At 51.9% G+C, this 25,000-nt stretch overlaps 1 protein-coding gene across 1 annotated transcript; it reads left to right on the forward strand.

Moving 5' to 3' along the window:
• Positions 1-3,857: 3,857 nt before the first annotated feature.
• On the forward strand, positions 3,858-24,003 carry SMO (smoothened, frizzled class receptor). The gene is made up of 12 exons (XM_039345718.1): positions 3,858-4,203; positions 5,372-5,577; positions 7,948-8,157; positions 9,665-9,837; positions 11,162-11,381; positions 12,478-12,601; positions 14,157-14,249; positions 15,248-15,356; positions 16,709-16,894; positions 18,999-19,147; positions 20,346-20,480; positions 22,900-24,003. The coding sequence occupies exons 1-12, from the start codon at positions 3,966-3,968 to the stop codon at positions 23,526-23,528; spliced, it is 2,472 nt and encodes an 823-aa protein (XP_039201652.1). The 5' UTR covers positions 3,858-3,965; the 3' UTR covers positions 23,529-24,003.
• Positions 24,004-25,000: the final 997 nt, after the last annotated feature.

The raw sequence follows: 25,000 nt of genomic DNA on the forward strand, positions 1-25,000 counted from the left end.
GGTCACTAAACGAACAGTTGTAAACCGAGGACTTATCTGTAGTGCGGTGTGGCAATGAGTGGACTTCATTTCCCAGAATTCCCCAGCCAGCAGTCTATCCTTCAAATAAAATGGCATATACTTCTATATGTATATTTGTGTGCCTGTGGCCATGTTGGTGGTCTGGATTTTGATCACAACAAAGAGGAAGCAGAAGAGGGGGGTCAAAGGGCTCCGATTGGCTTAGACTCAAAATCCCTAGAGCTGACCCCCCCCCAGGAGTGAGCCCCTCCCTGCTGATCCCCTTAGTGGCCAGCCCCTCCCTGCTGACCCCCCCCAGGAATCAGCCCCTCCCTGCTGACCCCTCAACCCCTCCCTGAAGACCCCCAGCAACCAGCCCCTCCGTGCTGACCCCCCAGGAACCAGTCCCGCCCTGCTGACCCCCCCTCCCTGAAGACCCCCCAGCAACCAGCCCCTCCCTGCTGACTCCTCCAGGAACCAGCCCCACCCTGCTGACCCCCCCCTCCCTGAAGACCCCCCAGCAACCAGCCCCTCCCTGCTGACTCTTCCAGGAACCAGCCCTTCCCTACTGACCCCTCATCCCCTCCCTGAAGACCCCCAGCAACCAGCCTCTCTGTGCTGACCCCCCAGGAACCAGCCCCACCCTGCTGACCCCCCCTCCCTGAAGACCCCCCAGCAACCAGCCCCGCCCTGCTGACTCCTCCAGGAACCAGCCCCTCCCTGCTGACCCCCCAACCCCTCCCTGAAGACCCCCAGCAACCAGCCCCTCTGTGCTGACCCCCCCCAGGAACCAGCCCCGCCCTGCTGACCCCTCCAGGCATCAACCCCCCTGTTAATCCCCCAGCCCCTCCTTGAAGACCCCCAGGCACCAGCCCTTCCCTGCTGACCCCCCCCCCCAGCAGCCAGCCTCTCCATTCTGAGCCCCCCCAGGAATCAACGGCCGGCTCCTCCTCGTTGCCCCCCCCCCAGCAGCCAGCCCCTCCTTGCTGACGTGCACAGGGACGTGGCTCTGGAGCTTCCTCGGAGAAGGGGGGAGCGCGGGGGACCACCCACGCGTGCCCAGCTGTTCCCAGCAAGCGGGGGCTCTGGAGAGAGAGGGAGAGCCCCCCCCACGCCTGTTCCGAAGCCGACAGCGCCACGTCAGAGCTTGGACATCCAGCTGGCCGATGGAGGGGGGGTCTTCCTGGGCTAGGCAGGGGGGGCCCTAGGCCACCCCGACTCCTGGAAAGATTTGCTGGGGTTTGATAAGAGGTGGCTGGCCATGGGGACCCCCTGCAACACCCCTTTGGCCCCTGACTTGGGGGTCCCCTCTGCCACTTCCTGGGTCTGCATCAAACTATGCAGGGGGGGTCTTTCCCCCCAATTTCTAACATCTGTTGAGGTCAAGGGTCCCCTAAATCAGGAGCTCAAATTTTACAGCTGTCTCTTGCCCAACAGGGGTCAACAATGTCAAGATGGCGGCTACCACAGCAACATCTGCAAACATCAGGCACTGGCTCTCTCTTTTTAACAATCCCCTAGCTTAACAATGGAAATTATGGGGTCCTAATTACGGTCGGTGAATCCCATCCTGTGGCAGTGAATTCCACTGTCTTAGAATAGAGCAATAACTTTATTGTCACTTTGAATCTACGCTAATCAGCATACATTAAAATGAAATGTCTTTGCGTGCAGTTGTGTTTTACACAAAAGGCATAAAAGGCGTTTTATGAAAAAAAATTGTTCTGCTTAGTCCAGGGTTAAGGCAACCTTGGCTCTTTTATGACTCTTGGACTTCAACTCCCAGAATTCCTGAGCCAGCCTGGCTCAGCTTGGAAACCTCTCCCTTTCCCCTCAGCATGGCTGGCTCAGGAATTCTGGGAGTTGAAGTCCACCAGTCATAAAAGAGCCAAGGTTGCCTACCCCTGGCTTAGTGGAATCGGCTGTGGTTTTAATTTCAGCGGAGAACCCTGATGCTCAGAGTCACCCAACCTGCTAACCCAGGGTTATGTCAGGTTGAATGTTTTGGAGAGTCAAGAGGACTGTAGAACTCCAGCCTGTGTTAAACCAGCAATCATGGTCCATCAACAGCCTATGTATGGTTAATCCGGGCCTGGCCCAGTTAACTGAAGGCAAGTCCCGCTCTTTGGTTACTCCGGGTTTAGAACCCGCTTGTCTGAATGTGTTACCAATGGGTTCATTCTCCCAGCCTATTTTAAACCTGGATAAGCGGGGTGAAGGGGGGGGGAGAGAGAAGAGAAATAGAGAGGGGGAGAGAGAGAAAGAGAGAAGAAAAATAGAGAGAGAGAGAGAGAAAGAGGAAGGGAGGAGAGGGAGAAAGAAGAGAAATAGAGAGGAAGGGGGAGAGGGAGAAAAGAAATAGGGAGAGAGAAAGAAGGGAGAGGGAGAAATAAGAGAAAGAGAGAAAGAGGAAGGGGAAGAGGGAGAAAAGAAATAGGGAGAGAGAAAGAAGGGAGAGGGAGAAAGAAGAGAAATAAAGAGAGGAAGGGGGAGAGGGAGAAAAGAAATAGGGAGAAAGAAGGGAGAGGGAGAAAGAAGAGAAAGAGGAAGGGGGAGAGGGAGAAAAGAAATAGGGAGAAAGAAGGGAGAGGGAGAAAGAAGAGAAAGAAAAAGGAAGGGGGAGAGGAAGAAAAGAAATAGGGAGAGAAAGAAGGGAGAGGGAGAAAGAAGAGAAATGGAGAGAAGAGAGAGGAAGGGGGGAGGGAGAAAGAAGAGAAATAGGGAGAGAGAGAAAGAGGAAGGGGGAGAGGGAGAAAAGAAATAGGGAGAGAAAGAGGAAGGGGGGAGAGGGAGAAAGAAGACAAATAGGGAGAGAAAGAGAGGAAGGGGGAGAGGAAGAAAAGAAATAGGGAGAAAGAAGGGAGAGGGAGAAAGAAGAGAAAGAAAGAGGAAGGGGGAGAGGGAGAGGGAGAAAAGAAATAGGGAGAGAAAGAAGGGAGAGGGAGAAAGAAGAGAAAGAAAGAGGAAGGGGGAGAGGGAGAGGGAGAAAAGAAATAGGGAGAGAAAGAAGGGAGAGGGAGAAAGAAGAGAAAGAAAGAGGAAGGGGGAGAGGGAGAGGGAGAAAAGAAATAGGGAGAGAAAGAAGGGAGGGAGAAAGAAGAGAAATGGAGAGAGAAGAGAGAGAGGAAGGGGGAGAGGAAGAAATAAGAGAAATAGGGAGAGAGAAAGAGAGAGAGGAAGGGGGAGAGGGAGAAAGAAGAGAAATAGGGAGAGAGAGAGAAGAGGAATAGAGGGAGAGAGCTTTTTTCAGCGCCTCTTTCCCCAACTGGGCGCCCTCCGCTCGCTTGCTCAGCTCCCACAATCCTCGACCAACCGAGGGGGGGGGGAGCACATTTGGGAAGGGCCGCCTTCGGAGCCTCGCGCTTCCCCCGCTCGCCGAGGAGGGGGCTCTGCGGCCCGGGGCGGCCTTTGTGGGGCGCGAGCCTCCGCTTGGGGGGGGGCGCCCTCTCCTCTCCGCCCAGCCAGCCCGTTGGAGCGCACGCTTTTGGGGGGGGGGGGTTATCTTGGTGGGGGAGAGGACGGGACGGCGGGCGGGCTCGGCCTTTGCGGCTGCCTCCCTTCCTCGCCATCCCGCCGCGTTCTTCGGCTCCGAGGCTAACAAAGCCGGGAGGCCCCCGAACTTTGCAAAAAACTTTTTCTTTCCAAACTTTGCAAAAAACTTTTCCTTTCCAAACTTTGCAAAAAACTTTTCCTTTCCAAACTTTGCAACGCTTTTTGCCACGCTTTGCAACACTTTTTCCAAACTTCGGAAAAGTTTGCAAAAACTTCCTTTCCTCCGCACAAAGCGCGGGGGAGGGAGGGAGGGGGAGAGCCCTTTACTCTCCCCCGGGGGGGGGAAACGGGGCGGGAGCATGGCCTGCGCCCCCCGGCTGCCCCCTCCTCGCCCAGCAGCCCCCCAAGTCCCGGGACCGGCCGCCCTCGGGGTGCCCGGCGCGTCCTAGGCGCGCGGTGGGTCTCCCTTCCCCATGGCCGGCGCGGGGGGTCTGCGCGGCGCCCTGGCCTGCTGCTTGCTGGGGCTGCTGGGCGGCGCGGCTTCGCTGAACGGCAGCTCGGAGGATCGGTGCAAGCGCGCGGCGCCCTGCGAGGCCCTCCGGGAGAGCGCCTGCCTGGGCTCGCCGCTGCCCTACGCCGCCACCTCCACGCTGCTGGCCGGGGACTCCAGCTCGCAGGCGGAGGCGCACGACAAGCTGCTGCTCTGGTCCGGTAAGGTTGCGCGCGATCCTGAGAGGAGAAGGGAGGCGGTCGGGACATTCTGCGCAAACGATCCGGCAGGAGCGGGAGGGAGATGGCTTGTTCCCCCGGGGTCGGTGGGATAGGATCGCAGGCTCCGGGGTGTTGGACCTAGAGGTTCCCCCCCAATCCGCTCGCTGCACCCCCCAGAAGGAGCCAGGAAGATGGGTGGGGGCCAGTTTTCCCCCGGGGTCGTCTGTGGATTACGACCGAGGGCACTGGCCCCCCCATCTGCTCCTGCACCCCAAAATGAAGAGGGGAGTCAACTCCCCTCTCCCCGATGGTCGGGCAAGGCGTCCGTGTGATAGGGGCGCTGGCTTTGGGGCAGCGTTCCTGGGGGGGGGGTCCCCAATCCGCTCGTGCACCCCTAACATGAGCCCTGTAGATAAGGTGGGAGTTAACCCCCCCCTCCCCATAGTCGTGCAAGGGGTAGGTGGGATAGGACAAACGTCTCCGGGATGCTGGACTTGGGGGAGGGGTCCCTCATCAGCTTGCTGCACCCCGAAAATGAGTGTTGGAGAGGGTGGGAGGACTCCAACCCCCGTGGTTGTGCAAGGGGTAGGTGGGATAGGACTGACATTTCTGGGGTGTTCGCCTGGGGGGGTCACCAAACCGCTCGTGTACCCCAAAATGAGCACTGTAGGTGGGGTGAGAGTTGGCTTTCCCCCCACAATGGTGCAAGGCGTCAGGTTGGCCCCCGCTTGCCTCAGGGGTGTAGGTCCTGGGGGGGTCCCCATGCACTCCGAGGGTTGAGAAACGTGTTAACACAACACCCTTAATCTGACAATTGAAGTTGTAGCTCTGTGCAACGTTGCATAAGTCTCATTCCCCTGGGTTCACACAACATCCTGGTCCGCCGAGGCTTAAGATTTCATTTGAACTGGCCCAAAAGGGTCTGGCGCGGATTGTGTGGGTGTTTGTTTTTGTGTGTTTGTGCCTCTCACTTCAAAGCAATCGCAGCATCTGCTCTCCAGGCTTAACTCCCCATTTAATCTTTATTTTCATGCCCGGCGTTGCTTCTTTATAACATTAGGCGCTATCGAGGGCCAAAATCTTTCATGTTTCTAATCCTCAAGGTAAGGGGTTTTTTTTTAAAAAAAAAATTGATTGCCAAAGGAAGCTTCTCTCCTGCTCTTCTCAGGCTTGCGAAATGCACCGCGCTGCTGGGATGTCATCCAGCCCCTGTTGTGTGCCGTGTACATGCCGAAGTGCGAAGATGGGAAGGTGGAACTGCCCAGCCAGACGTTGTGCCAGGCCACGCGGGGGCCCTGCACCATCGTGGAACGAGAGAGGGGCTGGCCCGACTTCCTCAAATGCACCACGGATCGTTTCCCTGAAGGGTGCCCGGTAAGGGTCCGCCTCGGCCCCCCGCTGGCAGAGTCAGTGGGCAGGACAGAGATGGAAGGGACCTTGGAGGTCATCTAGTCCAACCCTCTGCTCAAGCAGGGGGCCCTATAGCAGGGGTGGGGAACCCTGGCTTTCTTATGACTTGTGGACTTCAACTCCCAGAATTCCTGAGCCAGTCATGCTGGCTCAGGAATTCTGGGAGTTGAAGTCCACGAGTCATGAAGGGGCCATAGTTCCCTCATGCTGGTTCAGGAATTCTGGGAGTTGAAGTCCACCAGTCATGAGGGGGCCATAGTTCCCCCATGCTGGCTCAGGAATTCTGGGAGTTGAAGTCCCCAAGTCATAAAAGAGCCAAGGTTCCCCATCCTTGCCCTATACCATTTTTAATTTATTTAGCATACTTTATTTATGTATCATACAGTGCAGGGGTAACAGCATAGGTAGTCAGCTTACACAGCAATTCATTTAGTGACCGTTCCAAGTTACAACAGCTCTGAAAAAAATAGTGACTTATGACCGTTTTTCACACTTTACAGCCTCCCCATGCTCACGGGATCAAAATTCAGGGGCCACTGGCTTGCATTTACGACGGTCACAGCGTCGCCGGGATCACGTGATCCCCTTTTGCGACTTGATGAGCAAAATCCAGAGGGAAGGAGTCTGATTCACTTAACAGCCCTCTTGCTAACTTAATAACTGGATGGTGGGGGAGGATTTATACTCCTTGCAGAGAGCTGGTCATTTGCATCCTTTTAGAGAGTCGTTGAGGCCACTTGGAGGTTGACCTGTGTCCTCAGGGTCACCTGAGTGCTGCAAATGGGTGTCCCAACCCTTTCAGCAGTTCCAAGAAGGCTCCACACCCATTTGCACCACTCAGGTGACCCTGAGGACACAGGTGAACCTCCAAGTGGCCACAACGACCCTCTAAAACAGTGGTTCTCAACCTTTTTAATGCCGCGACCCCCAACCAGTCGTAAGGTGAGGACTACTCAACTGGTGCAGCACCGTTTGCAGAATGGGACTTTTGGCAGGCTCAGCAGGACAGAGACAGCCTGGACAATTCCTATTGGCTTTGGAAAGCCAATAGAATTAGACTCTATTCAAGAGAGTCTCTTCTATTGGCTTTCAAAAGCCAATAGAATAAAAGGGAGTAGCACAGCTAAGGAAAAGGGGGAAAAAAAATGGCGGACTGCGTTGTGGCGACCCCCATGAAATGGTCGTTCGACCCCAAATGGGGTCCCGACCCACAGGTTGAGAACCACTGCTCTAAAAGAAGGAAAATGACCAGCTATCTGCAAGGAGTATAAATCCTTCCCTTTCCCCACCATTCAGTCGAAGCCGAAGAAGCTTCTTGGACGAGAAGCGAAACATCTTCAAGGAACAAACAAAAAAGTCCAGTTGCCTCCTTGGGGAAAAAAAAAAAACACACCTTTGGGACCACCATGACTTGGAAGACGGAGAATATCCAGAGAGGCCATTGAAAAATGTGACTTACGAATGGTTTTTTTTTTATATATAACAAATTTTATTAGTTTTCCAGTTTAACATCCCAAGTATTTAGAAAGCAACATGGTGACTGAGTAATGAATAGTTCAATAACAAAACTTTTTGTACATATCTCAGGTTACATTATCAAAAATTCTTCTCTATTTCCCTTAACGTTTGGTATATCATACTAAAACTAGTAAATTTCTAACCATAACAAATTCGGTTAAAGCATTTATCAGTCCATTTTTTGCTTACACATATCCGTATCCTGTTTCTAAGTTTTACCTAACTTTTCATTATAGCAGTCCGAATTTAACCTTTAAGATCCACAGTATTTAAATATCTGGTAACCCAAATTTCCTTTATTTCAGTGGTTCTCCACCTGTGGGTCGGGACCCCATTTGGGGTCGAACGACCATTTCACGGGGGTCACCAAACAACGCAGTCCGCCATTTTTCCGCTCCTTTTCCTTAGCTGTGCTACTCCCTTTTATTCTATTGGCTTTTGAAAGCCAATAGAATAGACTCTCTTGAATAGAGTCTAATTCTATTGGCTTTCAAAAGCCAATAGGAACTGTCCAGGCTGTCTCTGCCCTGCTGAGCCCACCAAAAGTCCCATTCTGCAAACGGTGCTGCACCAGTTGAGTAGTCCTCGACTTACGACCGGTTGAGTAGTCCTCGACTTACGACCGATTGAATAGTCCTCGACTTACGACCGGTTGGGGGGTCGCGGCATTAAAAAGGTTGAGAACCACTGCTTTATTTCATTACACAAAGGTTATAATATCTAAAATACGTATATTACTTACGGATGTTTGGACCATCCTAGCATAACTAATAACTCAGTAAATCCTGTTCTCGTTTCTCTCCCCCCCCAACGCAGAACGAGGTCCAGAACATCAAATTCAACAGCTCGGGGCGATGCGAAGCCCCCCTGGTGCAGACTGACAACCCCAAAAGCTGGTACGAGGACGTGGAAGGTTGTGGGATCCAGTGCCAGAACCCGCTCTTCACCCAGAAGGAACACCGGGAGATGCACGTCTACATCGCTGCCTTCAGCTCCGTCACGATTCTTTGCACCTTTTTCACCCTGGTGAGTGGGAGGGAGCCAGGCCTGGGGTGGAGGAGAGGGAGGGGGGATCTGATCAGGGGCCCAGGCTTAAAAACCGTGGCTAGCCCAGGGGGGGCCAAGAAGCTGGGCTGGTTCACGTGGAGGGGAAGCCTCCTCTGGCTTGAATTCTCCCCTTGCCTTAACATGTCTTCCTGACAAAGCACCGTGGTTGGGTGTCATGTCTAAATTTAAAAAATTGCAGTGATGGCTATGTTGCAATAGTAATAGTAGTAAAGTTGGAAGGGACCTTGGAGGTCATCTAGTCCAACCCCCTGCTCAGGCAGGAAACCCTACACCATTTCGGACAAATGGCTGTCCAGTCTCTTCTTAAAAACTTCCAGTGTTGGAGCATTCACCGCTTCTGGAGGCAGGTTGTTCCACTGATTAATTGTTCTCACTGTCAGGAAGTTTCTCCTTAGTTCTAGGTTGCTTCTCTCCTTGGTGAGTTTCCATCCATCGCTTCTTGTCCTATTCAAACAATAGAATGTTTGAACAAGAGACTGGACAGCCATTTGGCTGAAATGGTGTAGGGTTTCCTGCCTGAGCAGAGGGTTGGACTAGATGCCCTCCAAGATCCTTTCCAACTTTTTATTAGTATTAGTAGTATTAGTAGTATTAGTATTTTAGCTGAGGGTTGAATTGTGGGGTCCTTGGTGCTGCCAGTTCGGTGGTTTTCTGGCGGACACTTCATGACCCAACTAGGGAATGTCATCAGTGCTAGAAAGGAGTGGAAAGGAGGAGAAGGAAGGAAGAAAGGAAAGGAGGGAAGGAAGGAAGGATGGACGGACGGACTGTGGGGTCCCTGGTGCTCTCTGAGCTTGGCGGTTTTCTTGCAGATGTTTCATGACTCAACTAGGGAATGTCATCAGTGCTAGAAAGGAGTGGAAAGGAGGAGAAGGAAGGAGGGAAGGAAAGAAGGAAGGAAGGACTGTGGGGTCCCTGGTGCTCTCCAAGCTTGGTGGTTTTCTTGCAGATGTTTCATGACCCAACTAGGGAACATCATCAGTGCTAGAAAGGAGGGGGGTTGCAGAAAGGAGGAGGAAGACAGGACTGTGGGGTCCTTGGTCCTTGTATATAAACAAAGAGCCAATCCCACTCCCTTCTAGCATTGATGGTGTTCCCTAGTTGGGTCATGAAACGTCTGCAAGAAAACAACAAAGTGCAAAGAACACCAAGGACCCCACAGTCCTCCTCCTCCCTGCAAACCCCACTGGAACTCACCGTCTCCCGGTGATTGGCCCAAAGTCACCCAGCCCGTTTTTCACGCTTTAGGCAGGACTAGAACTCAACCATTTCCTGCTTTTTAGCCTGGCGCCTTCACCACACCGCGTTTTTTTTACCCAGTCATTCTGCTTGCCCTTTCCGGGCGTGAGCTGGTATTCCGCAACCCAGCACCCTCCAGGTGTGCCGGGTGGACAGCTCCCAGAATTCCTAGCTGCTGACATACCTGGAAGGCCGAAAACCCATCTGACCTGCGCTTTCTCTGCAGGCCACCTTCGTAGCCGACTGGAAGAATTCGAACCGTTACCCGGCTGTCATCCTCTTCTACGTCAACGCCTGCTTCTTCGCGGGCAGCATCGGCTGGCTGGCCCAGTTCATGGACGGCGCCCGCAGTGAGATCGTCTGCCGTGCCGACGGCACCATGCGCTTGGGGGAGCCCACGTAGGTTTGGGGGGTTAGTGGGCCTGGCCTGGGGAACCCCTGGCCACTGGGCTGCAGGCAGGGAAGGCTGCAGAAAACCTCATGTTTTGGGAGATTCTCTGTCCTGGTGGTCCCAAAGGTGGTTTTTTTTTCAAAGGGCACCTGGACGTGGTTTTTCCTCGAAGAGGTTTCGCTTCTTGTCCGAGAAGCTTCTTCAGTTCTGACTGAATGGCGGGAGATGGAAGGAGGGTCTTAATACGGGGGCAGGACATTATTTAGAGCAGGGTGATGGGCAATTCATTTCCCCAAGGGGCCGCATGAGAAAATTGGGATTCTTCTGGGGGTGTGTGAACCCCTAGGGCTGTGAAGGTGCAAAGGATGGGGAATTCTGGGGATTTGAACTCCAGGCACCTTAAAATGGGCAAGGTTCAGAAACTCTGACGTGGAGTCCCAAGAATGGCTCTTGGGAAGAGTCGGAAGACTTTTTCACTCGCTTTTGAAGGCATCTGGACTGGGTTGGCACGCCTGGCAGAAAAGATACAATTCATTGACTTTCTCTCTCCCTCTCCCTCCCTCTCTCTGCCTCCCTCCCTTTCTTTCTCCCTCCCTCCCTGCCTCCCCTCCCTTTCTCTCACTCTTTCTCTCTCCCTCTCCCTCCCTTTCTCTCTGCCTCCCTCCCTCCCTCTTTCTGCCTCCCTTCCTTTCTCCCTCCCTCCCTTTCTCTCCCCCTCCCTCCCTCTTTCTGCCTTCCATCCTTCCTCCTCCCTCCCTCTCTTTCTGCCTTCCTCCCTCCCTCCCCTCCTTTTCTCTCTCTGCCTCCCTCCCTCCCTTTCTCTCTTCTTCCCTCCCTCTCTCTCTGCCTCCCTCCCATTCTGTCTCCCTCCCTCCCTTTCTTTCTGCCTTCCTTCCTTTCTCTCACTCTTTCTCTGTCTCTGCCTCCCTCCCTTTCTCTCTCTCTCTCTCCCCCTTCCTCCCTCTCTCTCTGCCTCCCTCCTTCCCTCTTTCTGCCTCCCTTCCTTTCTCCCTCCCTTTCTCTCCCCCTCCCTCCCTCTCTTTCTTCCTCCCTCCCCTCCTTTCTCTCTTTCTCTCTGCCTCCCTCCCTCTCTTTCTCCCTCTCTCTGCCTCCCTTCCTTCTTCCCTCCCTCCCCTCCCTTTCTCTCACTCTTTCTCTCTCTCTCTGCCTCCCTCCCTTTCTCTCTCTCTCTGCCTCCCTTCCTTTCTCCTCTCCCCTCCCTTTCTCTCCCTCTTTCTCTCTGCCTCCCTTTGTTTCTCTCTCCCTCCCTTCCTCCTCTCCCTCTCTCTCTCTCTCTCTCTCTCCCCCCCCCCCCCGTCTCCCTCTCCACAGCTCCAACGAGACCCTTTCCTGCGTGATCATCTTTGTGATTGTCTACTACTCCCTGATGTCGGGCGTGATCTGGTTCGTCATGCTGACGTACGCCTGGCACACCTCCTTCAAGGCGCTGGGGACCACCTACCAGCCGCTGGCAGGAAAGACGTCCTACTTCCACCTGGTCACCTGGTCCGTCCCCTTTGTTCTCACTGTGGCCATCTTGGCGGTGGCCCAGGTAAGGGTGGGGCCGGCTGAGCTCAGGGGAGCTTTGGGCGAGAAGCGGGGCCTTCTCGGCGATGGCGCCTTGATTCTAGAATTCTTCCCACGGAGGAACCGTGGGGGACCTTCTGTTTCCTTCTGTCTCCCTCATGTTTTGGACACAGGTTTATGTCAAGGGTGCTTTTTCAAGACACAGCTGGACTTTCTTGTTTTCCTCTGGAGACGTTTCGCTTCTCATCCCAGAAGCTTCTTCAGGTCTGACTGCAGGGTAAGGAATGGAAAGATTTATACTCCTTGCAGACAGCTGGTCATTTGCATTCTTTCAGAGGGCCGTTGAGGCCACTTGGAGGTTTGTCTGTATCCTCAGGGTATCCTGAGTGGTGCAAATGGGTCTGGAGCCTTCTTGGCTACAGGATGTTTTCTGCCCTGTGTCCCTTCACACCCATTTGCACCACTCAGGCGACCCTGAAGACACAGACAAATGTCCAAGTAGCCTCAATGACCGTCTAAAAGGATGCAAATGACCAGCTCACTGCAAAGAGTATAAATCCTCCCATTCCCCACATCCAGTCACGGTTGAAGTAGCGAAATGTCTTCAGAGAAATAGTAAAGAAGTCCAGTTGCCTCCTGAAAAAACAACCATCACCTGGAAGACGGAGAATCTCCACACACACACACACACACACACACAGAGGTTTCTGGTTCTTGTTAAGTTTACAACTGTGTGACTTGGTTCACCGTTGTTATTCACTTTATTTGTGACATATATACAATTCGTTTAGCAACTATTCGCAGTTAGCAACAGCCCTGAAAACAGGGACAACGGTCATTTTTCACACTTAACCACCGTTGCAGCGTCCTCGTAGTCCCGTGGTCAAAATTCAAACGCTTGGCCACCGATTCCTATTTACGACGGTCGCCGTGTCCCCGGGGTCCTGTGGGACGGCCTCTATCGGTCTGTCCTGTTTTTATTCCATTTTAAGCGTTAAGCGTCCCAGAGTCAGGAATGTGAGTTGGGGAGGCCATATCGATTGATTAAAATAATTAGAGGGAGTTTTTGGACGAGACGAAAGAGTTTTTTGATCACTGTTCCTCTTTTCGAACCATTCCAGGTGGACGGAGATTCGGTTAGTGGCATCTGCTTTGTGGGGTACAAAAACTACCACTACCGTGCGGGGTTTGTCCTGGCCCCTATCGGCCTGGTATTAATTATCGGGGGCTACTTCCTGATCAAAGGTGAGCTTCTGTCCCTCTGGAATCCTCCCTTTGCTTTCCTCTTTGTTCTATACCAGGGGCAGGCGACTCTTGGACTTCAACTCCCAGAATTCCTGAGCCAGCCATGCTGAGGGGAAAGGGAGAGGTTTCCAAGCTGAGCCATGCTGGCTCAGGAATTCTGGGAATTGAAGTCCACGAGTCATGAGGGGGCCATAGTTCTCTCATGCTGGCTCAGGAATTCTGGGAGTTGAAGTCCACGAGTCATAAAAGAGCCAAGGTTGCCTGCCCTAGGCCTAGGCCGCTTTATGACTTGTGGACTTCAACTCCCAGAATTCCTGAGCCAGCCATGCGGAGGGGAAAGGGAGAGGTTCCAAGCTGAGCCAGGCTGGCACAGGAATTCTGGGAGTTGAAGTCCGCAAGTCATGAGGGGGCCATAGTTCTCTCATGCTGGCTCAGGAATTCTGGGACTTGAAGTCCACCAGTCATAAAAGAGCCAAGGTTGCCTGCCCCTGGTCTAGGCCGCTTTATGACTTGTGGACTTCAACTTCCAAAATTCCTGAGCCAGCCATGCTGAGGGGAAAGGGAGAGGTTTCCATGTGAGCCATGCTGGCTCAGGAATTCTGGGAGTTGAAGTCCACGAGTCATGAGGGGGCCATAGTTCCCCCGTGCTGGCTCAGGAATTCTGGGAGTTGAAGTCCATGAGTCATGAGGGGGCCATAGTTCCCCCGTGCTGGCTCAGGAATTCTGGGATTTGAAGTCCACCAGTCATAAAAGAGCCAAGGTTGCCTGCCCCTGGTCTAGGCTGCTTTATGACTGGTGGACTTCAACTCCCAGGATTCCTGAGCCAGACATGCTGAGGGGAAAGGGAGAGGTTTCCATGCTGAGCCATGCTGGCTCAGGAATTCTGGGAGTTGAAGTCCACTAGTCATGAAGGGGCCATATTTTATTTATTTATTTATTTATTTACAATATTTATATGCCGCCCAATCCCAAAGGACTCAGGGCGGCGTACAAAATTAAAAACAGTCGTAAAACAATAAAATAATCCAGTCATACCGCGAGTCCGATCATATTCCGCCCCCCCGGGGACATCAGCCCCAGGCCTGCCGGAACAGGAGAGTTTTAATGGCTTTCTTAAAGGCTGGCAGGGTGGGAGTAGTTCGCACCTCGGGGGGAAGTTTCCCCCATGCTGGCTCAAAAATTCTGGGAGTTGAAGTCCACGAGTCATAAAAGAGCCAAGGTTGCTTACCCCTGGTCTATACAGTATTAACCTTGTGAACTTCAAAGCTGCATCCTTCCGTTATGTATTCAAGATGGACAGTGATTAATATTTACATGTTACTTATATGCAAGGGTGTGGGTCTTTACATGTGTTGTATATAGTATGTTTAAATGTGTGTTATGGATGTGTACATGCATTGCAACAGGTATTTGTGTGTGTGCATGTGCTCACGGATGCATTCACTCTCTCCCCCCTTACAGAAAATGATCCTTTCTTTCTCCCCCTCCCCCCCTCTCCAGCCTGAGGAACTCTGTGCCACAAGGACCCAAACAAGCCTTTTCTTCTTTCCCGCAGGAGTGATGACGCTCTTCTCTATCAAAAGCAACCATCCAGGTCTCCTTAGTGAGAAAGCGGCCAGCAAGATCAACGAGACCATGTTACGCCTCGGTAAGTGGAGTAGGTCCTCACCCGCCCAGCGGCTGTTTATTGTAGACAATCACCTAAATAGGAGCCAGCCGTGTGCTGCAGCTGCCAAAAAGGCCAACACAGTACTAGGCTGCATGAACAGAGGGATAGAATCAAGATCAGGTGAAGGGTTAATACCACTTTACAAGGCCTTGGTAAGGCCACACTTGGAATACGGCACCCAGTTGGGGTCACCACGATGTAAAAAAGATGTTGAGACTCTAGAAAGAGGGCAGAGAAGAGCAACAAAGATGATTAGGGGACAGTTGCTAGAATTGGGTATGTCTAGTTCAGTGTTTCTCAACCTTGACCATTTTAAGGCATGTGGACTTCAACTCCCAGAATTCCACAGCCAGCAATGCTGGCTGTGGAATTCTGGGAGTTGAAGTCCACATGCCTTAAAATGGTCAAGGTTGAGAAACACTGGTCTAGTTTAACGAAGAGAAGGACAAGGGGGGACATGATAGCAGTATTCCAATATCTCAGGGGCTGCCATAAAGAAGAGGGAATCAAGCTATTCACCAAAGCGCCTGAAGGCAGGACAAGAAGCAACGGGTGGAAACTAATCAAGGAGAGAAGCAACCTAGAACTAAGGAGAAACTCCCTGACAGTGAGGACAATTAATCAGTGGAACAGCTTGCCTCCAGAAGCAGTAAATGCTCCAACACTGGAAGTTTTTAAGAAGAGACTGGACAGCCCTTTGTCCAAAATGGTGTAGGGTTTCCTGCCTGAGCAGGGGGTTGGACTAGATGACCTCCAAGGTCCCTTCCAACTTTACTATTATTATTATTATTATTATTATTTAACCACGGTCTGAATGAATAACCGCCTTGGAAAGGGTGCTGTTGCACAGTCACATGCCCTATAAAGTCGTACGGTCCTTCTCCGCAATGGTGATCAGCCTGTCTCATGAATGCAGCCGCTTCTCGGGATCTTCCCACGACCGGAGGCCCTTCTGACGGGTGTCCTTTCGTCCCCAGGGATATTCGGCTTTTTGGCCTTCGGCTTTGTCTTCATCACCTTCGGCTGCCATTTCTACGACTTCTTCAACCAGGCGGAGTGGGAACGTAGCTTCCGGGAATACGTGCTGTAAGTCGGGAGGCGCTGCCTGCGCGTCTCGGGTTTTAAGCAGCCCGGCGTGGATTCGCACCCGTGTCCAGGTTCCCTTGATAACCGATTGCTAAATAAGGGATCCGGAACTTTCAGACCGAGCTCTTTTCTCCGGGCGGCTGTTCTATTAAGGACCCCCGAGAGCCCAATGGCCCACCTCTATGCCAGGGTCCAGAAACCAGCATCAAGCAATGATGGCTTTGCTGAACGAGGATGGGCAGCCCCACTTGGTTCGGGGACCTGAAATCCTGTTCCTGGGTTTGAGAAACGGTTCCAGCTTTCTTTCAAAGGCGTTGTCTTGCTTGGGCTGAATTCTGGTGACATAAAACAGTTGTTGTTTTTTCTCTCCCCATTCTGGCATCCCATTCTGGATCACTTGTTTCTTTTTCTTTTTGCAGTTTTATAACGTTTTGTTGGATTATAGAATAAAATACAATAATGCAAAAGCAAATAATAGGACACAGTGGGGAGGGAAAGGGAAAAGGAAAAAGGAGAGGGAGAAAAGGAAAGAAAAGGTGTTGACCTCCATTGCAGTAGAAGGAAGCATTAACATTGAACCTCAACTTTTTATTTTTCCGTAATAGTGTAAACTAGCCGTTTCTATGACAACAAATTCATCTAATCCAGGCGTCTCCAAACTTGGCCCTTTTAGGACTTGTGGACTTCAACTCCCAGAATTCCTCAGCCAGGCAAGCTGGCTGAGGAATTCTGGGAGTTCAAATCCACAAGTCCTAAAAGGGCCAAGTTTGAAGAGTCCTGTCTTAAATCTAACAAACAAAATGGAGGCTGGCTGAGGAATTCTGGGAGTTGAAGTCCACCAGTCCTAAAAGGGCCATGTTTGAAGACCCCTGTCTTAAATCTAACAAACAAAATGGAGGCTGGCTGAGGAATTCTGGGAGTTGAAGTCCACAAATCCTAAAAGGGCCAAGTTTGAAGACCCCTATCTTAAATCTAACGAAATGGAGGCTGGCTGAGGAATTCTGGGAGTTGAAGTCCACCAGTCCGAAAAGAGCCAAGTTTGAAGACCCCTGTCTTAAATTTAACAAACAAAATGGAGGTTGGCTGAGGAATTCTGGGAGTTCAAATCCACAAGTCCTAAAAGGGCCAAGTTGGAAGACCCGTCTTAAATCTAACAAACAAAATGGAGGCTGGCTGAGGAATTCTGGGAGTTGAAGTCCACAAGTCATCAAAGGGCCAAGGTTGCCTAGACCCCTGCCCTAAACCAATAGTAGTGAGTTGAGGCCCGGCTTGTACTTCTGTTTATTAGGTGGGGTTCCTCAGCCCGTTCCCCCCCTGTGCCGTTTCTCACCCCTCCCTCTTCCCTGCTACAGGTGCGAGGCCAACGTGACCATCGCCACGCAGACCAAGAAGCCGATCCCGGATTGTGGGATCAAGAACCGCCCCAGCCTCCTGGTGGAGAAGATCAACCTCTTTGCCATGTTTGGGACCGGCATCTCCATGAGCACCTGGGTCTGGACCAAGGCCACCTTGCTCATCTGGAAGCGCACCTGGGGCAGGTAGGAAGGAGGGAGGGGGGTGGTGCAGGGGTGCCACCTGCTGGGAGGGTCTGGAATTGAGGGGTCCTCCTAGTCCACGATGCAGAAGGTGCCCCTGTCAAGCGCTAACAACATAACAGCTGGTCCTTGAGTTACAGCTGTCCGTTTAGCGGCCGTTCGGAGTTAGCCCTCGTTCTTGCTCTCTTTTTTTTGTCCCTTTTCTCCCTCTTTCGTTTCTTTCTTTTCTCCTCTGACATTACGGACGCGTCTCCTTGTTCTTGTGTCGATTTTCCTTGCTGTTTTCTCCCTTCCTCTGCTTCCTTCCTTCTAGTTTATTCTTCCTCCCTTTCTTCTCCTTCTCCTTGTTCTCTTCTCCTCCTCTTCCTCCTTTTCCTTCCTTCTCCTTTTTCCAGTTCCTCCTCTTCCTTCTTCTTGTTCTCCTCCTCCTCCTCCTTGCTTCTTCTTTCCTTCCCCTTCAGTCCTTCCTCCACTTCTCCTCCTTTTCCTTTCTTCTTTCCTTCTCCTTTTTACAGTTCCTCCTCTTCCTTCTTCTTCTTCTTCTTGTTCTCCTCCTCCTTCTCCTCCTCCTCCTTCTTTCCTTCCCCTTTAGTCCTTTCTTTCTTCTTTCCTTCTTCTTTTTCCAGTTCCTCCTCTTCCTTCTTCTCCTTCTTCTTGTTCTCCTCCTCCTTCTCCTCCTCCTTGCTTCTTCTTTCCTTCCCCTTCAGTCCTTCCTCCACTTCTCCTTTTCCTTTCTTCTTTCCTCCTTTTTCCAGTTCCTCCTCTTCCTTCTTCTTCTTGTTCTCCTTCTCCTCTTCCTCCTCCTCCTTGCTTCTTCTTTCCTTCCCCTTCAGTCCTTCCTCCACTTCTGCTCCTTCTCCTCTCCTTCCTCTCCTCTCCTTTTTCTACTTCCTACTGTTTCTCCTCCTCCTCCTCTTCCTCCTTCTCCTCCTCCATCTCCTTTTTTCGACCATTCTTACCTCAGTTCTTAAGTGAATCACTGCAGTTGGCTAGTCAGCAACACACTTGTTAAGTGACTCCGGCTTGCCCCACGGACTTTGCTCGTCAGAAGGCCGCCAAAGGGGGGGGGAAATCCCGTGACCCCCCAAGACGCTGCAAACCGTCACGAAGACGAGGCGGTTTGCCAAGCGTCCAAATTTGGGTGAGCAGGGGGACGCTGCGAGAGCCGCAAACGTGAGAAAACGGTCCTGAGTCGGTCCCCAAACGAACCGTCGTAAGTCGGGGACTGCCTACACAGGATGCTTTTGCGTCCTGCGGGGCTCTTGTCGCCACCCCCCCCCAACTTGGAAATTGCGATGTGTTCCGCAAAACTCTGCCGTTTGCTCTTCCGCGGGGGAAATGGGACACTTTCACGGCTATGTTTACCTTTTTGATCCGGAGGGACAAGTCACTTGCCTGAAATGGCCATAGGGTTTCCTGCTGGAGCAGGGGGTTGGACTAGAAGACCTCCCAAGATCCCTTCCAGCTCTATTCTTGATTGAAATCACACACACCCCCTTAGGCCGGGTTGCCAATGGTTGCAAGGGGCAAAGAGAAAGAGGGCGAGAGACTTAAAATAACAAAAGCGACAAGACGGGGCACCCTTCGCCCCACACAGGGGACTGGAGGCTAAAGCATACAAGGAACGGTTGCTGGAATTGGGGATGTCTAGTTTAACGAAGAGAAGGACGAGGGGGGACATGATAGCAGCCTTCCAATATCTCAGGGGCTGCCCCAAAGAAGAGGCAGTCAAGCTGTTCTCCAAAGCGCCTGAAGGCAAGACAAGAAGCACAGGTGGAAAGTCACCAAGGAGAGAAGCAACCTGGAACTAAGGAGAAACTTCCTGACAGTGAGAACAATTAACCAGTGGAACAGCCTGCCTCCAGAAGCAGTAAATGCTCCCAACACTGGAAGTTTTTAAGGAGAGACTGGACAGCCATTTGTCCAAAATGGTGTAGGGTTTCCTGCCCGAGCAGGGGGTTGGACTAGATGACCTCCAAGGTCCCTTCCAACTTTGCTACTATTATTACTATTACAACGCAAGCGCGGGCAGGGTCCCACGCCTCTGTGCCCGAGGGCTCCGGGTCAGGGAGGAGGCCGCTGATGCCCTCTTCCCCCCCCCCCCCAGGCTGACCGGCCAGAGCAGCAACGAGCCGAAGCGGCTGAAGAAGAGCAGGATGATCGCCAAGGCCTTCTCCCGACGGAAGGAGCTGCAGCAGAACCCCCAGCAGGAGCTCTCCTTCAGCCTGCGCACCGTCTCGCACGAGGGGCCGGTCGGTAGGTGTTGGGAGAAGGAGGGGAGAGGAGGGTGCTTGTTCTGGGGGAGGGAAGGGGGAGGGGGGGCGGGGCTCTGGGAGGTTGGGGGCTTCGTGACCCAACTAGGGAACGTCATCAGGGATAGAAGGGAGTGGTGTTTGCAGGGAGGAGGAGGATTGTGGGGTCTGTGATGCTCTCTGAGCTGGGTGCTTTCCTGGCAGACGTTTCGTGACCCGACTAGGGAACATCAAAAGTGGTAGAAGGCATGGGGACTGTAGAGAGGAGAAGGGGAGGAGGATGGACTGTGGGGTCCTTGGTGCTCTCCACGCTTGGTGGTTTTCTTGCAGACATTTCATGACCCAACTAGATAACATCATCAGGGCTAGAAGGGAGTGGAAAGGAGAAGGAAGGGAGGGAGGGAACTGTGGGTCCTTGGTGCTCTTTGAGCTTGGTGGTTTTCTTGCACACATTTCATGACCCAGCTGGATAACATCAGTGCAAGAAAGGAGGGGGATTTAAGAGGGAGGGAGGGAGGGAGGGAGGGAGGGAAGGAAGGAAGGAAGGAAGGAAGGAAGGAAGGAAGGAAGGAAGGAAGGAAGGAAGGGTGTGGTGTCCTTGATGCTGTCTGAGCTTAGCTGTTTTCTTGTAGACATTTCATGACCCAACTAGATAACATCATCAGGGCTAGAAGGGAGTGGGGTATGCAGAGAGGAGGAGGAGGAAGAACTGGGGGTCCTGGGTGCTCTCTGAGCTTGGTTGTTTTCTTGCAGACGTTTCATGACCCAACTGGATAACATCAGTGCAAGAAAGGAGATTTAAGAGGGAGGGAGGGAGGGAGGGAGGGAAGGAAAGAAGGAAGGAAGAAAGGGAAAGAAAGAAAGAATGAATGAATGAATGTGGGGTCCTTGATGCTCTCTGAGCTTGGCTGTTTTCTTGTAGACGTTTCATGACCCAACTAGGTAACATCATCAGTGCTTGAAGGGAGGGGGTTTGGTGGGGGAGGAAGAGGAGGAAGACGACAACAACTCTGGGGCTCTTGATTCTCTGAGCTTGGCTGTTTTCTTGCAGACATTTCATGACCCAACTAGGGAACTAGTGCTGAAGGGAGGGGGGTTATATAAACAGAAAGCAAAGCGCACTTCCTTTTTAGTAGATTGACCGCGATGAAAAGTTACAGCTTTCGATAATTGGTGGAAAATATATTTGTTCCTCCATCCAGCTGGTTTGGCGTTCGATCTCAGCGAACCGTCGGGAGACATGTCCTCGGCTTGGGCGCAACATGTGACCAAGATGGTGGCCAGGAGAGGCGCCATTCTCTCTCAGGACGTCTCGGTCACACCTGTCGCTACGCCAGGTAACGGTTCTCGTCCAGGTTGGATGGGCAGAAAGTCAGGCTGGGCTGTGAAAGAGCTTGGAAGGCCATTGGAAGGTGACCTTTTGGGACACCCCGTGGTGTTTCATCCAGGGGGAGATGTCAATTGTATCTTGACTCACTGCTGCCAGCTGCTGGCCAGACGCAGGAAATGCAAGACAGTCCACCTGTCATACATGCTCCTGGCCTGGAAAGAGAGAGAGAGAGAGAGAGAGGGAGGGAGGGAGGGAGGGAGAGAGAAGAGGAGAGAGGGAAGATATATATATATATATAGAGAGAGAGAGAAGAGAGAGAAAAGGAAGTAGAGAGGCAGAGAGAGAGAGAGAGAGAGAGAGATTTTATCTGCAAATAGGCAACGCCTGGACAAAAACTAAATTTGATTTACTTTATACCAGGGTGGAATGAAAATTAAATGTACAGAGATAATCCTCGACTTAACGACCACAATTCAGATGCTTGGCAACCCTTTTGTGACTTTCTGACGCCATGGGGAAGCCAGCTTCACTTTACAACCGTGTTATTAGCTTAACAACCGCGGCGATTGGCTTCACAACTGCGGCGAGAAAGGTCGCAAAACGGGGCAAAAACTCCCTCGGCAACTCCCGCCTCTCCCCCCCCCTTGGTCTCAGCCGTGGAAATGTGGGGCTCACTAAACATCGGGAAAGTGTAGGGGTTTGGGGTAGATGACCTCCAAGGACCCTAACAACAACAACAACAACATTATTATCGATCATCGCACAGTCAGCCAGATGTTCAGACTGGATTTGGCATTTTGTCTACCTATCGAGTCCTTACCCAGGACCCGGGATAGGCAGATGTGGATGTTTGATGGTATTACAGATATCGTCGCAGGATGGAAGCAGTTCCTAGTAAGGCCGCCTTTTGCAATTGACTAATAGCGAATTTGTCAATGCCAATGGTGTTCAAGTGGTGCTCCAGTTGTTTTGGGATTGCACCCAAGGAGCCTATTACTATTGGTACTACCCTTGCTTGCTTTTGCCACAGTCTTTCTATTTCTATTTGTAGGTCTTTGTATTTTGTTATCTTCTCCAGTTCTTTCTCTTCTATTCTGCTGTCTCCAGGCACTGCCACATCCACTATCCAGACTTTTTTGTCTTTCTTATCGACAATTGTTAAGTCTGGGGTGTTATGTTGCAGGTGCTTGTCTGTTTGAATTCTGAAGTCCCAGAGCAGTTTAATTTTATCATTTTCTATGACTTTCTCTATTTTATGATCCCACCAGTTTTTGCTTACAGGCAAATGATATTTTTTGCAGATCTTCCAATGCACCATTGTTGCTACTTTGTCATGCCGCTGCTTGTAATCAGTCTGTGCAATCTTCTTGCAACAGCTTACCAAGTGGTCCACTGTTTCTTCAGCTTCTTTGCATAGGCGGCACTTACTGTCTGTTGCTGTCTTCTCAATTTTGACTTTGTATGCATTTGTCCTTAAGGCTTGGTCTTGTGCAGCCAGAATTAGTCCCTCGGTCTCTTTCTTCAATTTTCCTGCTCTTAGCCATTGCCAGGTTTTATTATTATCTGCTTTCCCAGCTATTTTTTTCATGTATTGGCCATGTAGTGCTTTGTCTTCCCATGCCTCTATTCTGTTCTTCATTTGGTCTTTCTTGTAGGCCAGTTTGGTCTCTCCAGTAGTTAGTAAGCCTTCCTGATATACTAATTTCAGTGCATCTTCATCATTGTTCTTCAGATATTCTTCCAAAGCCATTTTTTCTTCTTCAACCATCTGATGTACTTGTAGCATTCCACGCCCACCTATTTGCCTTGGTAGATAAAGTCTATCAATGTCACTGCGTGGATGAAGGGCATGATTCATTGTCATTATTTTTCTGGTCTTCCTATCCATTGCTTTTAGTTCTGCTTGAGTCCAGTCCACTATTCCAGCTGTGTACCTAATGACTGGGATTGCCCAGGTGTTGATTGCCTTTATGGTATTTCCTCCATTGAGTTTGGATTTTAAGATCTTCTTCACTCTCTTGATGTATTCACCTCTAATCTTTTTCTTGACTTCAGTGTGCTTGATGTTGTCAGCTTGAAGGATACCCAAGTATTTGTAGTACTCTTCCTGATCTAGACTCTTAATGTTATTTTCGTGGGGCATCTTGATTCCTTCAGTTTACAACATTATTATTATTATTATTATTATTATTATTATTATTATTATTATTATTATTATTATTATGTGGGTTTCGGTTGTGGCCGTTTAGGCAGGGACTCTGTGTAGTACAAAGTGCACCCCGGTGTAAATGCAAAATGTCCATCTGTCCCCTTCTGATCCGTCCCAAAATGAAACCTAGCGGCGTGGGGACAGCTGCCAATCGTCATCTGGGAATCTGGAGGCGCTTTACCTGTGGAATAACGGTCCTCTCCCCCTCCCTTTTCAGTGCCCCAGGAGGAAAGGGCCAGTCACTGGCTGATGGAAGGCGAGTTTTCCTCCAGGCGGGCCAAGAAATCAACCCGGAAGAAGAAGAAGCACAGGAAGAAGAAGGGGGTCAACCCTTCCGGGCCGGCCGCCGAGACCTGCACCCCGAATTACTTCGCCCCGGAGGTCCCCAGCTCCGTCCCACACCTGCCCCGGCTCCCCAGGGCCAAGTGCTTCGTCGCCAACCCACAGCAGGTCCAGGCTCTGGACGATGTCCTTTTGCCTCGAGCGGCCCCCGACTGGAGACCCCGACACCCCCAGCAGCCGGACCACCTTCTGGGCCGACGGCCCCCCAGCACCTGCAGGCGCGACAACCCCCCAGATCTCATCAACCACCCCTTTTGTCCCGATCTGGGGGGTCCCGAGGAAGCCGGACCGGACCGTGGAACGTGGCTGGTTCCCGGACGGCAGCCCTCGCATTTTCGGGGGGGTGCCTTCCCCGCTGCCCCCAGGAGCTCTGCTGCTTTGTTCCTGGGCAGTGATGCCTATGGGGCGCAGCCGCCTCTGGGCAGGTGGGGTGGGCTGCCCCCCATCCATTCCCGGACAAACCTGATGGACGCCGAGTTGGTGGACCTGGACTCTGACTTTTAGGTGGGGGCTTTCGATGGCTCGGCTTGGGGAGGAGGGGGTGTCAATCAGCCATGGTTGGTAGAAAGAAGGGGAAGGGTCTGTGTCTTCAGGACCACCCCTGGGGGGCTGCTCCGTCCCCTTCAAGGATATTATGGGAATGGGCTTTCCTTGGACCACCTTCTGAAGACCGGCTGTGCTTTAACCCCCCCCCCCTTCAACTGGTGGACCTCTGCCAGAAGACCACGGGTGGGATTGTCTCCTCGCTTTGGGATGAGGAGAACCTCAAGGAGGTTGGTGGCGTCCAGAATGAGGAAGACTCTGCAGTGCCAAATGTAGAAGGTCCCCCCCCTTGCGCTGATGAGGCTACGTAGTCGGTTCATGAAATGTCTGCAAGAAAACAAGCCAGGTCAGAGGGCATCAAGAGCCCTCATTTCCTTCCTTCCTTCCTTCCTTCCATTCATCCATCCCCCTATTCTTCCTTTCTCTTCCTCTCCCTCTCCACAAACTCCATTCCTTTCTAACACTGATGATGTTCCCTAGTTGGGTCAGGAAATGTCTGCAAGGAAAGCACCACGCTCAGAGAGCACCAAAGACCCACAGTTCCCTTCCTTCCATCCATTCATCCATCCATCCTTCCCTCCCCTTATTCCTCCTCCTTTCTCTTCCTCTTCCTCTCCACAAACTCCATTCCCTTCTAACACTGATGATGTTCCCTAGTTGGGTCAGGAAACGTCTGCAAGAAAAGCGCCATGCTCAGAGAGCACCAAGGACCCCACAGTCCGTCCTTCCTCCTCCTCCTGCTCCTCCTCCACTACCACCACCTCCCTGTAAACCCCCCCCCTTCTAGCACTGATGATGTTCCCTAATTGGGTCATGAAACGTCTGCAAGAAAACCACCCAGCTCAGAGAGCACCAGGGACCCCATAGTCCTTCCTTCCTCTTCTTTCCTCCATCCCTCCTTCCTTCCTTCCTCCCTTTATTCCTTCTTTTTCTTCCTGCTCCTCTCCACAACCCCCCCCCTAACCCTGATGATGATCCCTAGTTGGGTCATGAAACGTCTGCAAGATAAAACCAGGTTGGGAATCCACCCGGGACCCCTCAGATCCTCCACGGCTTCCCAGCTCACCGCCTCAAATGGCCCCCGTAAGAACTTTGCTCGGAAGGAGATCCGGAACTGGGGGATCAACAGAAGGAGGTTTGGCAAGTGAGGAGAACCAAGAATTGGGGTGCTGGTCCTTGCGGGGTGAGAAGAACCCACTCCTGTAGACGATTAGGAGTGGGAGGGGACCTCTGAAATGACGAGAATAAGGCATTGCAGAGAATCCTTATGACCAGTGACTTAAATGTCTGTTTGAAGGGACGATGGACCCCCCCAAAAGAGAACAGCCTATTATTGTCAATGAACTTGATTGACTTTTGGGGGGGGGGCTGGAAAAATGGGACTTATTTCCAGTTTCTCACCCAAAAAAACCCCACCCCAGCCACATTGCAAA

Source organism: Crotalus tigris, unplaced genomic scaffold (genome assembly GCF_016545835.1).
Source record: "Crotalus tigris isolate CLP2741 ecotype Arizona unplaced genomic scaffold, ASM1654583v1 scf7180000017975.10810073628:1450386, whole genome shotgun sequence".
NCBI classification, from domain to species: domain Eukaryota; kingdom Metazoa; phylum Chordata; class Lepidosauria; order Squamata; family Viperidae; genus Crotalus; species Crotalus tigris.